The 15,780-nt window shown below is 40.1% G+C and overlaps 1 protein-coding gene across 1 annotated transcript in view; it reads right to left on the bottom strand.

Annotated features, from left to right (window-relative positions):
- The window catches only part of EFHC2 (EF-hand domain containing 2), a 189,754-nt gene that overhangs the window by 85,945 nt on the left and 88,029 nt on the right, over nt 1-15,780 (bottom strand). The window contains exons 8-10 of the mRNA XM_037511680.2: nt 10,068-10,210; nt 7,459-7,655; nt 5,867-5,997 (exon numbers count right to left, since the gene is read on the bottom strand). Coding sequence (XP_037367577.1) covers nt 5,867-5,997; nt 7,459-7,655; nt 10,068-10,210 — 471 coding nt within the window. The remainder of the gene's footprint in view (nt 1-5,866; nt 5,998-7,458; nt 7,656-10,067; nt 10,211-15,780) is intronic.

The raw sequence follows: 15,780 nt of genomic DNA, 5'->3' as shown, positions 1-15,780 counted from the left end.
AGGACTTGTGGGTAGTACAGTGCTAACAGATGCAGGCCATTTTCTCATCGGGCAAGATCTACAGCCCAGTTCTGGGCACTGCTCCTAGAATTTAGCCTCAAGCTTGTTTCTCCAGCTCTTCCAAAGATACTGTGAACCACCCAGGATCTTTTTAATAAATTCCTTCTCTGTTTAACTAGCCAGCGAGTATTTTACACTTTAAAATGAAGCCCTCACCAATATAAACACCACCACCGAGCAGTGACAGAATCAGCTCAAAGATTTCAGTCTTTTTGATTCCCAGGCCAGCATTCTTCCTATGACATCACATTATTTATATTTAATGCTTTCAGGAAGGTTCAAAAAACGCTGTTTTTAAAAATGTCAGTTGAAGTTTCCATCTCAAAGACAGGCTATGAACATTGTCAAATTGGTTCATAATGCAAAGAAGATGTTTGGATGTCTTGGGGATTTGTTTGTTTGTTTTTGCTTTGGTTCATACAGATGTGTAGTCCAGTGGCTTTGTTAAAAGATGCTAGCTTCCAATGAAAATACCAGTAACAATGTATACAGAGTTATTCAAATAAAGATATGGCAAAACCACAGAAAGGGAGAGAGAACTGTTTGAGATAAATCAGGATGAGATCATTACAATGTTCTAAGCACTAAATTTACAATCTTCTTCCTTGAAGTAAAGGACAAAACAAGGTGAATTACATTAATGCTTCCCAACCTTGTTCCACCAATAATGTTATTTTCACCTTCATGGCCTCCTAGTTTTTAAGCTTTCTTTCCACTATCATTTACTGAAGAATGCTTTCAATGACCTCAGCATGGGTAAATATGTAACTTACTGAAATATGGAAAACAGGACATAGATTCCAATTACTTATTTTCAGTAACACAAAGTTGCAACTATAGGGGTAACCATTTTCATTGTCTAGGGTCCACTAAGCACTAAGTATGCTACAATCAAAACTTTACATTATCCTATTTATTCATGACAACAGTTCTGTGTAGTAGGGGTTATTATCCCCCATTTTATAGGCAAAAACATCATTTAGCAGCTTACTCAAGGACACCAGGCTGACAAATATCAGAGAGGAAATTCAGGTTTGAAAGTCCAAAATCAGATCTACTTATCTTAGACCCTCCTTTGGGATGAGTTCTAGTTTTACCAAACAGAAAATTTTCTTGTGCTTCTAAGTATCAGAAGGAATTTATTTTGGATGTTCACAGGAAATCTTCTGACCCTGCAACTGGTAACAGGGACTCTGAAGAACTGTGTTCACTGATGCCTGAGACACGAGGAACTGAAGGATCCTGGGACGACACAAGCACGGGCCACGCCCTCTGGGAGTTCCACCCAGGCAGAAAGAAGAGGTGAGCACACAGAAAACCAAAATACACTCAGGCTATGTTGGGCAGATATCATCTTAGATGGGTAGATAAAGATTTGGGGAGGCACATGTTTAAAGGGGCTGGTCACATTATCCCTAACATGGGGCCCTTGCTGCTGCTGCCACCTAAGGTTCAGGATCCAAGGCCCAAACTGGGAAGCTTTACCCTGGCCCATCTTCCTAATTGCAAGAAATATTTGTCCTGCCAAGCCTAGTCCTTGCCTGACTCCCTGCCAGGTACCTGGAGGCTCTGAGAAAGGCTCTCTACACATCCTTGATAACAATCAGCAGCTCTCACAGTCCAAGCTGACAGACCCTGAAAGAAAATCCCAGGGAAATGGGCCCAACCGAGAGGCAGAAATAGTGACCCCCACAAGACAGAAGAGAAGCAGTCCTTCCCTACACTGCCTCCTATTGCCTGACAACACCTGTCCCTGCACTCCCTTTGGTCAATTTTGAGGGAAAGCGCTCGGGAAGGCCCACACCTGAATTCAATATCTTAAGGCACAGAGGTAGTTTTATTAGCTCCCACCGTTGAGGTTTCCCTGAGGAGGGGTATAAATCTTTGAGGAAAAGAAGGAAATGCCCAGAGTCTGGACAACTGCCTAGAGCAGTAGGTCCCAGGTGCATACTTGGACTTCAAGCTATGAACCCCGGGTGAGAGAGGCAGGGCCAAAGCGGCAAGCCCAGAGGCCTATGCCACAAGCCTGACTCCACCTGCCAAAGGATCATTTACCAGTGTACTTATAAACCCACATGTTAAGAGTTTCAGAATGCCAGTGCCTGGGAGAGACAGATTGCCTTTCCCTAGTGCAATGTAATCAATTATTCATTTGTTTGTTATAAATTTTAGGACTGAATGTTATGTGAAAAATAGGACCATTCATTAAATTATTCAGCAAACATTCATTGTACATGGCAGGAGCCAACTGTGGAGGCAGGATGGTAAACAAGTAACTGGGGTTACCAGTGGCCAGTAGATGAAAAGCTTAACACATCTGGCCCACAGAACACACTCAATAAGCAGAGACTTCTACAAAGGTATTCTTCTAGTGGAAATAAGGGAGAGAGGTAAGCAAGGATTACATCATGGCCAATCCCACATGAAACACTGAAGGGTTAGGATTTGCCCTGGAGACAGTGAGGCGCTGATGCAAGGTTTAGAGCAGAGGAATGACATCATCAGGTTTAAGGAAGGTCACTTCGGGGAAAACTCTGGAGGATGAGAGTTAAGACAAGGAGATTAGCTACACAGCTCTGAAGAGAGTCCAAGTAAACAGTAGTGATAAGCTGAACTGCAACAGTGAAGCTGGGGATGCAGAAGTAGTTTAAGAAGCGCAATGTCAAAGGGCTGGGTGGACTAAGTCAAGCCGAGGAAGGGTGTGGGGAAGGAAAGGTAGACCTTGGCCCAGGCCCTGGGAAGAGGTATGTCAGCATTTACCAAGATAGGGTCCCCAGCTGCCACTTTATGGAAAAAGAAAATGAGGTAGATTTTGGGAAAGTTATTTCGGGAAGCTTAAGGGGCACCCAAGGAGGAACTGTCCTGGAGACATTCATATTTCCAGACCTACAGTTCAGGAGAAAGGTCTGAGCTTGAGGAACTATCGCCTCCAGGCGGCAGTCCAAGCAGTGAGGGCTGGATAAAACATAGCCACTCAACAAGTATTTATTAACACCCTACTATTTACCAGGTGCCATGGAAAGTGATAAAGCTAAAGCAGAATGCAAGAAATGGAGGTTTCTGTTCTCAAAGAGGTTATGTTCTGATTAGAATAGCCAGCACACACACACGTACACATAAACACAGAGAAAGAAAAATATTAGCTCGTGAAATGGCCAAGCACAGAATTAAGTTAGGGCGTGGTATCATAATGACTGGCTAAGTATTTCCTTTGTCTTTGCCCAGGAAAGAGTATGAAGAGCAAAAGAGAGGACTGAAGACCACGAGTTAGGGAGCCATATTTGCAGCCAAGCACAGAAGGCACAGGGCCTGACACCGAGCATGTCATGTGGACCAGGATATCTTGGCTCCTACTCTACAATCTCATATAGAGACAATGCCACCAGCTCTAGAGACCCCAAGAATAATTCTAGCAGTTCATTATTCAATTCAGGAACTATGATAAGTCCTGAGCCCAGAGCTAGGTGCCAGGGATAGGACTGTGAGAAAGATGGTTATGGTCCCTGTCCCTCAGAAAGCTCGCATTCTTAATAGAAGAGATGCCGAACACATACACACCAAGGACAATATGAAAATAAAGCTAACTGCAAGTTGTGCCAAATAATGTGAAAAAAATACAAGCAAGGGGCCAAGGATAACAGCAAATAATCTACTTTAGTAGGACAGTCAGAAAGAAAGTCCTTCTGAGGAGGAGCCACATAAGATGAGTCCTAGAGCTGGCCATGAAAAGGGTGGTGGTATGGGCACTGCAAGAGCAGGAAGCATGAGTGCAACAGCTTGGAGGGAGGAAAGAATTGACATGTTTGAAAAAGTGAATGAGACCAGCAAGCCTGGGCTACAGAAAAAGTAGTACTGACTCTGGAAATGTGTACACAGAGTCACATCACTCAAGGTCCTGCCAGCTGCTGTCAAATGCTTGGATCCTACTATAAGGACAACAGCAAGCCACTAAAGGGTTTTTCAAGCCAGGCATGACCTGATCCAATTTTCACTTTCAGGAATTTCTAGTCAGGAGAGGGTCAAAAGATGGGAAGTTGGTTCTTTCTGAGCATGCAGCCCCATTCAAGCAGACAGTGAGGCAGTCCTTTATTCCACCCACAATTAGGGCCAGGTCTCCATGTATAAAAAAACCTCTTCCTCCTTAGATCTTCTGTTTGGCCTAAGTGCTTCCCAGAATGCCCCATAAACTCACTAAAGCGTTTCCAACAAACTTTGCTAGAGTGTTTGGAGAATGGATGCGTTGGGAAAACCACTCCCTCATTTCTGATGGAAATTGTTTTCTCCTCCACTGCTTTCCATTAGTCCAGAGCCTGAACGATTGTTTTTGCTCTTTACTCTGCCTCCTTTTGTTTTCCAAAGGGCCAGGAACATGTGTACTACTATGAACAATAACAAAGAGCTATAAGTCCTTATTGAACCCAGAAGGTTGGGCAATGTAAAAAATATATATATATGTCCTCTGCCTGCTTCTTTCAAAAGAATGTTTTAGAAACACAGAAGAGCTATGTTAAAACAACAAATGAGCATTGGGGACACCTTGGGCCTAGTGGTTGGCTCAGGTCGCAAGGTACCAATGTAAGAAGCGACTTCAGACGCAGAGTTGGAAAGACCTCACTGTCACTGTCTCCTGGGCTCAACTTACGCATTTTTCAGCACACAGCTTGAGTGCATCAAGCCCAGTTTCCTCAACCAGTAGTTTTCAGGATCCAGAATTCTCAGTCTAAAGAGAAAGTCTCCTTTGTCCTCCATCCATGATTCTCCTGAATGCTCTAGTCACTTTGTTTCACAATTATACACTAGACCCTGAATTTGAATTTTCCTGTGTGCATGCAATTTGGAAACTTGCCTAGGTCAGCCACTGGACAGTCCCAGAATTCAGAGGAAATCTTTATTGTTCAAGATTTCTTATAATATTTCTAAGTATCCTCATATTTTCTCTCAATTTCTGTATTTTTCTATCTTTCAAAATACATGAGTTGCATGCAGACATATGCACAGATGCATAAATATACCTTTTCTCTGATAATCAGTGAAGCATCCCCTGTCTTTTCCAATTAGATGGCATTCCTAAGGGGATGTCCCTCTTTTATTCCCTAGATATAAAAGAGATGCTCTTAGCTGCAGTTTTCTCCTGCCTTTCTCATTCCCAGCATTCCCCTGACCCTTCAACAGAATGAGCCACAAGAAAATGTGACCGTGAAAAGTTGACATAAGTGGAGCCATTTTAAAATGGAGTCAGGCAGCCACTGCAGATAAAAAACATTTTGTTGTCTTATCTAAATTGGATTCAACTGGGGCAAAAGGCAACTGTTTCACAGTTGTTTGAGAAGCCAGAAAGAATAAGAATATTCTATTTAAAGAGACTGATAAGAGTGAACTTTTACTTACTTTTATCTTGTGACTCTTTCACCTGACTGTTAGCTCATGCTTCACCACATCCTCCTTTTTCTCTATATAAAACTCCCTGACTTTTGTTCCTCCTTGGGACATGTTTTGGATTTCTACCCAAATCTGTGCTCCCCCAAATGCAATTCTTTGATCCCTGACAAATGGGCTTTGCCTTTTAGTGGGATCCTAAAGTTTTAGCTTCATGTGACCAATTAAGATTCTATGCTTCTGCCTGTCCTCACCTTATAAATGCCTTTAATTTGCAAATGTGTAAAATTTACTAGAAAGGGTGAAATTTGACCACAATGTCATATAAATACGAAGTAGTTAATTAATTAGACAGAGAAGAATTTTTTCTTTCTATTATTTGGACAATGTTGAGGGGAAAACAGATCATTACTAGCAGAATACTGCTTACCTGAATGTATTATAATCCACCCTCTTCGTGAGGTTGCAGTCAGCATTTGCAAACACCAGCTTGATCTCTCTGGATTTTGATTCTACCTCTTTCAGTTTTTGTAGGGCAAGCTGAAGGTTGCTGTAAGGAAACTGGAAGGGGGGAAGACAAGAAAGCTATTTAAACATGCCTGGGATATAGTGAGCCCCATCCTTTTGATGACCAGATTTGTATCACTTCAGTGAAGGTTTTAGGACAATAAGCAACATTTGCACAGGCCCAGATCTTAGAAAAATTGAGCTGAAGGGACTGCAGGCCACAGGGCCCAGAACACAATCCCTACTCCCACACCAGTCTCACCAGGCTATGAGCAGAGCAAGACTGGGGGTCAGAGATCCACCCGCACTGCAATCCCCAAACAGTCCCTCTCCAGGCAGCTCCCAATTTCTGTTGCCTACCATGTGGTTAGTTTTTTGACTTTGTAAGAATACTTTTTATTCAATCCAGTAAAACATAATGTTGTAAATAATTATAGCTAAGAGCTAAAAAATGAAAAGATTATGTTTAAAAATAAAAACATTAATGGTAATTTAGTATAAAACTCTCTCTCTTCCACCAGGGAGTTTGGCACCTATTGCAATCCCCCATCCCCTCCCTTTTTTGCATTTCCTTTAATCTATTTCCATGATAGGATCCATTAGGTCTTTTGAAAAGACTCTGCAGACTGATATTAAAGCGTATATTAATCTCTCTCTGCTTAGAATATCCCTGTTAAAGGTAGTTTTAAAATAACATATTTTCACTTGGGACACTGATACCAGATAATATCCTACCCAGCTTTCATCTTTCTGAAAAGAAAAAGCCCTTCATATATTAAAAATATATATATATTCATGCTGCATCTGTATTTTACATTAAGATATAGGTTCACCCTGTGTTGGAAACTATAGCCCTAGTTTACATTAGCTACACTCTACACGGCCTGAGCTTGCCCTGGGCCACACAGAACTCAACACTTCACACACATTATCGCACTGCCACGTAGTACTTTTAGTAACAGTACCCATCTTTCACCTTATTTCAGATGAAAAAATTTCCTTGAGCTCACTGTTGACAATTTGTCCCTGAATTCATATTTAGGCCTCAGGTAGCTCCTGTGATGGAAGTTGCAACCCCAGCAACTATGGGCTTCCCTCGGGGTTTCAGTTTGTTCAGGTCTTGGCCTTCTCTGCAGACTTGTGCCGATTAACTGGGACAGCACAGTGTGTGGCACCAGATTTTCTTCCTGTTCAATAGTTGCCGAATTTCTTTCTGAAAACATTGTCCACATCAGCAGAATATGCAAGAAATTTGATTCAACCTTGGGCCTGCCTCCTGCCTGTGCCTGGCATCCATGATGCTGGGCAGCAGAGAACCCAACTTGTAAACAGAATAGACTAGAACATGGCCTGTATGATGGGACCCGGAGCCAAGTCTCAATGATCTATTATTCATGCCCACATGTGTGAATGCACAATGTAAAATGGGTGCAAAACGAAGAATAGACCTAGAGAAAGGAAAATACATTACCAGGTACTGAGAGACAAGTCAAGAATTACACAAAGCCAGTTCACCTTATCTGTATTGTTCTCCATGTAGTTTAAGGTGTACTCATCAGCATTGAGCAAAAGAAATAGGTAGCCATTCACGTTCACTTTGGCTCCAACATACAGCTCCTCAGCTTGTATATATTCCGATAGTTCACTTTTAAAGACTTCTTGTCCAGGTCTCTTAACGCGACTTCTTTTCAAGAACATCCCACCAGTATACCCTATAGAAAAAGAGATAAGTTAATGAGTAGCCTTTATTCTTAAAAGAACTATACAACTTGCCTTGAGCTATTTCATGCTCAGAGACCACACAACTTGGCTAATGAACTCATAATGGCCTATTATTCTCAGACTGAAGGGAGGAATGAGCCAGTGGGTGAAGAAATGAGACTTCCTAGGTGAGTATGTAAAGAAAAATGTGATATGGCATTCCAGTCTTTTCTTTTCTCTCTACTTCCTGCCCAATTCAAACACTTAAACATTCAGAAAGTACCTGCATCTCCCAAAAGCATACTGGCAACTGGGATATCAGGAAGATATTCCTCAGCTAGAACATTCCTCATTTGAGCTTATTTCCACCTATTTGTTCCAGATGATGTCTTATGCTTATTCTGACAGATTAAGTGTAAGATGCCCCTCTTCCAGAAATGCGCTCACATTAAGTGTTTGAAGATAATTATGGGAGTGCCATTGATCTTTTTTTCCACAGGTAAAATATCTTTGTTTCTTTTAGCAATGCCACATATTTCATTCTTTCCAAAATTATCATCATGGGCATTATTTGGTCTGTGACCTCTTGCAAAGCAGTCAACAGATTACAACATGTGACTCTAGTATTTTCTAACTGATAATGAACTAAATTCTTCAGACCTATGAATACATCCTGAGACCTAACAATAAGCTTTTTGGACTAGTTTTATCATGCTCCTCCTACCACATTCAGAAACCGTAAGTGGTAGAAAGATAGAGGTTTGGGAGCCAAATCGAGCTGGAGATCATCCTGGCTTTGTCACTTGCTCATGGGATTATCTTAAGGAGTTGTGTACTCTCTATGAATCTCTCTGTATGAGAATTAAATCTATGGGAGTTCATGAAAATGTACCTCTCAGATAGCCTACAATGGGGAACACAGAGGAAGATTCCAGTTGCTATGTTTTGAAATCTACCTCCAGGTTTGTGCCAAGGTGATGCTTCCCACAGGCTGTTGCCAACAAATGACTAAGCAAGGTAGGGATACTAGAGCATGCCCATTCCTGCAAGTTGGGGGCTCTTCCAACTAATGACTTTGGCTCTAGGACTCCCCAGGAGTCTTGCAGTAATTTAGAATTTCACTTGAGTCAAAGACCTCTCCTTTTCTCCTTCCTTTTGTCCTTCACAGGAGTCAGACATGTACTGCAGTCTGACAGCTCTCCCGCCTCCTCTGGCTTCTTCCATGGTTTCCTTCACCAGCATTTCCCAATATAAATCCCTTGCAAATTTAACCCCATCTTGGATTACATTACATGAAACTTCATTTCATAAAGTTCTTATAATGATAACAGTAAGTACTCAACCATGGCTGCTATTTTTATTTATAAGCTTGTAGTCGACTACCATCACCCTCCCTGGTTTATGCATGCTGCAATTTGCTTGGCCTCATCTTTCCCATCCTTGATGTATAGATTTGATTTTTTGACATTTAAGAGCATGACTATATTCATCCCAATTCAATTTTACATTTTAAGATTTGATGCATTTTTCAAATCACTGACGAGTGTGACTGAGCTATACAAATTATTCATTATTCATTGGTGTGCTCATACCAGCTCATAAAAGAGCTGGCTGTTAAATTTTCAGGAATTTTGCAAGCCAGTTGTCAAAATGTTGGTTGCCTGAAATTGGCCATGGTGGGTATATATGTGATGAAAACTAGCAAACAGTACAAATTGGGGCTTTTATAATTTTCTCAAAGAGCCAGTTAACTAGCATACCACTAATGATTCCTCCCAGATGTGTGTTACTAACACAGATGAAGGTTTCAAACATGTTAGGACAGAGAATGGAACCCTAACAGTTCCATGATTTGGTAAGTGAAAATCAGTGGCTCTGCTCAGCAACGGCCACAGCACCAGCACACTGCAGAGGCATTGGTGGACCTTGCTGCTGGAATCTTGGCAAAAACCTCAGACAGAAAAACCAAAGAAAGATGGACTCTAAAGACTAAATTTGTGAATCTGGCATTCTTGTCTTACACCGTTTTGTGAGAGGTACTATCAAGAATACAGTTTCCTCTTGTCATACTGGTTGTGTGTGGAATTGGTGGCTGCTAGTCTATAAAGTCCTTGGATTCCACAGAGGTGCCCTCAGAGGCTAACGAGGGAGGAGCGATAAAAAATATTAAGAAGATGGGGAGATAGTATCTAAATGGAGGTGTTCTGAGTCCCCCAGTACTGAACCAACCAAAATGGTTCTTCTTTTATCATTTTACATATCTGGGTTCCCATTTAAATGAAGCTTAGTGGTTAAAGAAAGAAGGAAGAAAGCCACTGTGTTAGATCAGCTAGGCTGTAAAATTAGATCATAGCCCCTAACTTTGAAAATGAAGAGACAGTATACTGTTCTGAGGAAATTGCTCCAAGAGGTATATCTCTTACCTGAATTCCTCTCTATAGGTTCAAACACTGACATTGTGTTATCACTGAGAAAATATGAAATAATAAACATCCTGTCGGCATCGGCACATTTGTGTGTGAAAAGTTTTGCAAAAAAACGGAGCGTATTGCTTATGTTGCCATAGCTAAATGGAAGAAAAATGAGGGTTAAAGCATTATACAAGTAATCTTCCACACATTATGTATATTTAAAATCCTGTAAAAAGTGTGCTGTCGTTTTCTTTTTACATTTTCTGTTGCATAATTGGTACATAATTTTATCAGCTTCAAGTGCACAACCTAATGATTCAGTATTTGTATATTTTGGGAAATGATCACATGAGTCCAGTTAACATCCATCATAACATGTGGTTACAAAACCTTTTCTTCCGATGAGAACCTTCTAAGATGTATTCTCTTAGCAACTTTCAAACATGCAACAGTAGTACTATTAACTACAGTCACTAGGCTTATTTTATATCTGGACATTTATACCTTTTGACTCCCTACACCCATTCACACCCTTGACCCCAGACATGCTATGGTTTTCAGATAGTATAACTTTCTGGAGTAGAAAAAGGGTCATCTGTTTTATGATTAATGTTCTAAATCTATAAGCAGAATTTTCTCAGTATATTGAAGTATCTTATTCTTTAGATGTCCAAGGTAACATATTGGGAGAATCTACCCAAAACACATGTCATAAGCACACTGCTCAAACAAGCTGAATTAAACAGCTGTTCTCTACCCATGAGACCGTTTAAGAATCACAAACACATGTCAGCACAAAGCTCAGCACCTAGCCCTTGTGCCCAGTGTGCCAGTGTCTGCTCTGCTGGTGCCTGCAGGCTCTTCCCCATTTTCCTCTCACTTTTTCATGCCCATTTCCTTTCTTCCTTCCAGCCTCACACCCTCTCCTCCCTAAGTAACTCCTCCAATTCCCCAACATTCCCCCCAAATCCCTTTAAGGGAAAGTTACATTTTCCCTGTCACATGCTTTATTAAGTATTATAGACCTGGCTCTTCTATAGCACTTCTCACCCATATTTTAAGCAGCCATTACAAATCTATTTTCAAGGGAAAGGACTGCATCTTATTAACGGTTATCTAATACAACATTTTTTACATAGGAAGTCCTCAACAGATGCTTGTAAAGTTGTTAGGAAGTTGCTTAGAAAGTTGTTATAAAATCCATGTAGACTGGAATTTGCACTTAGAATTTTATGCATGAATAGTCTAGTAGACCAAAGATAGGATCAGGTTGTAGAAACATAAATTCCAAAGTTATATGCCTGATACTTAAGAAATTAATGTATGGTCTGTCAACAGAAGCATATCTGTAGATAACAGCTAGTAAAAAAAGGAGACTTCATAATAAACACTAAATAAACCGTTAGGATGGTCTTTGATAATCAAAATCATTACCACAAGGAGGCACATAGTAAAATAAACCATGCACTTTGTTACTCCCTGTCACAACTCTAAGAAACTCTAGTTCTGATTCTCCTTAGCTTAAACTCATTCTTTTCTGGTGTTACAGTGATTGAAAAGAAAAAAAAAATATCTTATTTGCAGAGGCAATTGCTTTTCTCTAACTCGTTCTCTGATTGTCCAAGGGAGCAGGACTGAAAAGCATGGAGTCAACATTCCCAGCATTCCCAACTTGAAGCTTCCTGTGAGATGGAAATTAGCAATTTGGAGGTCTAGTCCCTGGGCAAAACAGCAAGATCGCTATAGCTGTTTTCTTAGTTGCTAGTTTCTCTGACTTAAGATAGACCTTATATAGTGCTCAGGGAAGCTACATCTTGTCAACCGTCTACTACATCATAAGTAGTAAACAGATTTGGTAGCCTCCTCTCTCTTGAAAGATCCATAACTTTTACGAAGGCCTAAAATATCACTGAAACAACTAAATGAAGTTTAACATCAGACCAAATGAAAACTAAAATCAACTTAGCTTCTTGAAACTTATATAAATTAGTGTGTATGTTAAGTGTGGATTTTTCATATTTAATATGCCATTTCCACTGAATTCTACTGTTCTACAGATCTTGTCAATCAGGAATATGATCTGCTCAAACAAAATCTTTAGACCAACTATTCACAAACTTTATTGTCTATAAAAGTCACTTGGGGAGCTTGTTAAATATACAGAATCCAGAATCCCACCCCCAGAGATATGTATGAGTAGTTAGCTTGCATTTCCAGAAAAAAACTGAATTTTTAATAAGCTCCCCGGGAGATTCTGACGATGTTGTAGCACACACTTTGAAAAACACTGCAAATGCCTTCAGATATTTTTTTAATAAGCTAATTATCAAACCTCTCTAAATATTCTTTTATTTTCATCACAATACTCCCAGCACTTAAAAAATGTTAGCATTGGACTGCGATGAATAATTGAGTCTATTAAGAAGAAATCAAACCATTATTGTACAGAGTGAATAAGGAAGACCATGTCTGGAATGCAGAAAATCTAAGGCATTGCATAGTATTCTTATGTCCTTTAAAGTCAGTAAAAAATTACAAAAAAAAAAAAATTTTAGCATTTTCCCCTGCTTCCTACTGACCACCTATACTGCTTAATTTGGCTTTCTGGGGCACTGATAATCAGGTTCAAATACACACACATTTAGGGAGCTATTTGTCACAATAATCCACACAAGTTACTTCATTTACTGCCCATGCCAACCTCCTTTCTGCTTCCAGGCCTTCATTTGGTGTCATTCTCTACCCTAGGGCACACCTTCATCTTTCCCTGTGCCAGCCCAGAGCCCTGTCTATCCTGTTGGGCCCCAATCAGTAGAGTTGTGCTTGACCACGGCCACCCTCAGAGCTGATCACCTTACTCAAAACTCCTGCACTGTCCATAATCTGTCACATGCAATTTAGACTGCATAGACTCATATACTCCTCTGTTTCTTTTTAATGCATTGTTTCCCATCATCCCAACAATTTATAAATAATTAGGTCCAGCAACCATGTCGTAACTTTATCTATATATAGATGAAGTGAGTCAACTTAATTTTAAAAAGTTATATAAAAAGTGGATTTCATCAGTTTTAAAAAAAGATGAAGCCATGAATTTTTGAATGCTATATTGTTATGAATAACACAAGTCGGTTATAATAACCTTCCTGGTGGGAAGTCATCTCTCTATTGATCTTTAAGAACTGGAAGGGTGAATATTTGTTCTATTTACTCACTTTGTCATCCATACCTTCTCTATTGGACAAAATATTTATTAGGCCGCAAGTATGTAGCTAGCATTGTTTTAACTCTCAGGTAAGCAATGCAACCAGTCCCTATCCTCAAGGAGTTCTTAGTCTAGGTGGAAACTTCAATTACATAAACAAGTAATTATCATACACTGTGGTAAATGCCAGTTCTGTGACAAGAAAGGAAAATACCAGAAGAATTCCCTGTGCTCAAGTTCTAGTTCAACCAAAAATTAGCCGTGTGAGCTTGGGAAAATTGTGTAGCCTCTCTGAGCTGCAGTTTTCCTCATGGAAAGAATGGGTATGATATCTATTTTATTAGATTGTTTGATGATTAAATGAGATCACATATTGTAAACTAGTTAGCACATAGTAACCACTAATTGCTTGTTATTGGTAGTAATATTATTATAGGTATCATCAGCAGAGTATTGTGGGCACACAAAAAAGAAAGTAATTCAATTGAATACAGCAAGAAAGATATTATTCTGATCTCCCAAGTCAGACTGGACAATCTGCCCAGCAGGCCACCACAGTAAATTTTTACTCAAACAAAATAGGTTTTCATGTACCTCAAAAACCTCCTAGGCTTTCATTTGAAAATATTTCCTTCAATGACTCAGTATATCAGCACCAATCTCATACAATTAGCACCCAGTAAATTTATAATAGCAGTATAAATAATCATACATGTCATGTACAAGTTGCACCTCTCAATTCACAGTTTATTTACAATAAGAGACTGTCTTTGTATGCTTTGTGAGATCATCTTCCTTAGGTTCTCACAGTTTTGAAAACCTTAGGTTATTCAAACTCATACTGTACATCTCCCGCTGAATATGCCAGTCACTATGGAAACAAGGTCACTGTGTGGGAGGAGCTTGAAGGAAGGATATTTCTGGCAAAGAATAAGTAGTGGACAGAAAGAAACAAAATTAGAGATGTCGTGCCTGTACCATCTCCTGGCCCAACAGCATGGCATGACGCAGAGAGCTGTCTACAGTCAGTGCTCTGCACACAAGCTGAGACGGGTTGCAGACAGGCAGAGACACTCATGCGACTACCCACCAAGAACAGTTTTCCCCTGGGTTCCAGAAGCAACACCCTGGAATCATGTTTCCTCCTGTTTACTTATAAGAAAAATTCCCTCTCCTTTTACAATAGGGATATTCTTTCTGCCTGCCTCCTTTAAGTGGCTGCCCTTAACACCAGTAGTATGAGAAAAGTATCAAAAGTCCTGCCCTGAAACTCCCTGTAAATACCACTTTCTACAAAGGACGATGGAGTACAAATTGGCGTCCCACTTATATGATGGAAACCAGTGGTTCTCAAACCCAAGTGCCCAGCAGAACTCCCTGAAGGGCTGGTTCAGAGGTTCCAGGCCCCACTCTCTCAGCCACTGCCTCAGCTGGCCTGGGCTAGAGTACATTAGCATTTCTAACAAGCGTGAGGGTCACACTTTAGTTAACACCGATTCTGAAACTTAAACATAAAATTCTAAGCAGGACATCAAAGGCAGTCTTCTGTATGTTCTATAAACTCAACATACTCTTACCATTTTTACAGTTATATCAAAACCACTGTACTCTCTGCTTCAAAATATTCTACATCGAACGCCATTAAATTTGATCAAATTCAGGATGCTGTCTTTTTCTTCTCCTCCTGGTGTTACTACGTGTTCCCTTTATCATTTTGCTCCATAGCTTTTCCTCGTCCTTTATTTGCCTCACACAGGACTTTGATTCCTAGCCCACATCCTGTTCAAGTATCCGCAACATTTTCCTACCAACTCTCCTTCCCAACTTTTTTATCCAAGGCTTATTCTCCCTTGCAGAAGCAAAAAGCCAGGACTGTACCCACATTCTATTCACAACTCAGGGGCAGATTTTCTCTTACTTACATTAGAAACACTGTTGAAAGTCCATCTTTTGAAATTATATTTAGCCATAGGAGCAATCTATGGTTACTGAACTCAACTAAATTAAAAACATTGTCAAGTAACATCCTGAAATACACTTATAAATCACTGAAGGCTCAATACCAAGGTGCAGTAAAGTGTGTGGCCAAATACGGCTGGCCACCTGTTTTTATATGAGCTAACAATGGTTTTCCACATTTTTATAAGGTTTGAAAAGGCTTTAAAAAATATTTTGTGATTTGATATTCATATGTCAGTGTCATCAATAAAGTCTTCCTGGAAAACAGACACACATTTGTTTATGAGCTGTCTGTGGCTATTTTCACCCCATGACAACAGAATTGAATGGCAGAGGCTGAATTATCTAGAAAGCCAAAAATATTCACTATCTGATCCTTTAAGAAAAAGTTTGCTGACCCCTACTCTACATAATTTCCTAGAGACCATCTTGAGAAGAAATATATATGGAAAGGTAAACACACACACACACCTGCACACACACACACACTTGACTTTTGAACAATATAGGTTTGAACTATGTGGGTCCACTTATAGGAAATTTTTTTCTAACCTCAGGTTC

This window comes from Talpa occidentalis, unplaced genomic scaffold (assembly GCF_014898055.3).
Source record: "Talpa occidentalis isolate TD23 unplaced genomic scaffold, MPIMG_talOcc4v2.1 talOcc4.15, whole genome shotgun sequence".
Lineage (NCBI taxonomy): Eukaryota > Metazoa > Chordata > Mammalia > Eulipotyphla > Talpidae > Talpa > Talpa occidentalis.
Note: the sequence above shows the minus strand (reverse complement) of the source record. Positions and strands in the feature narration are given on the sequence as shown.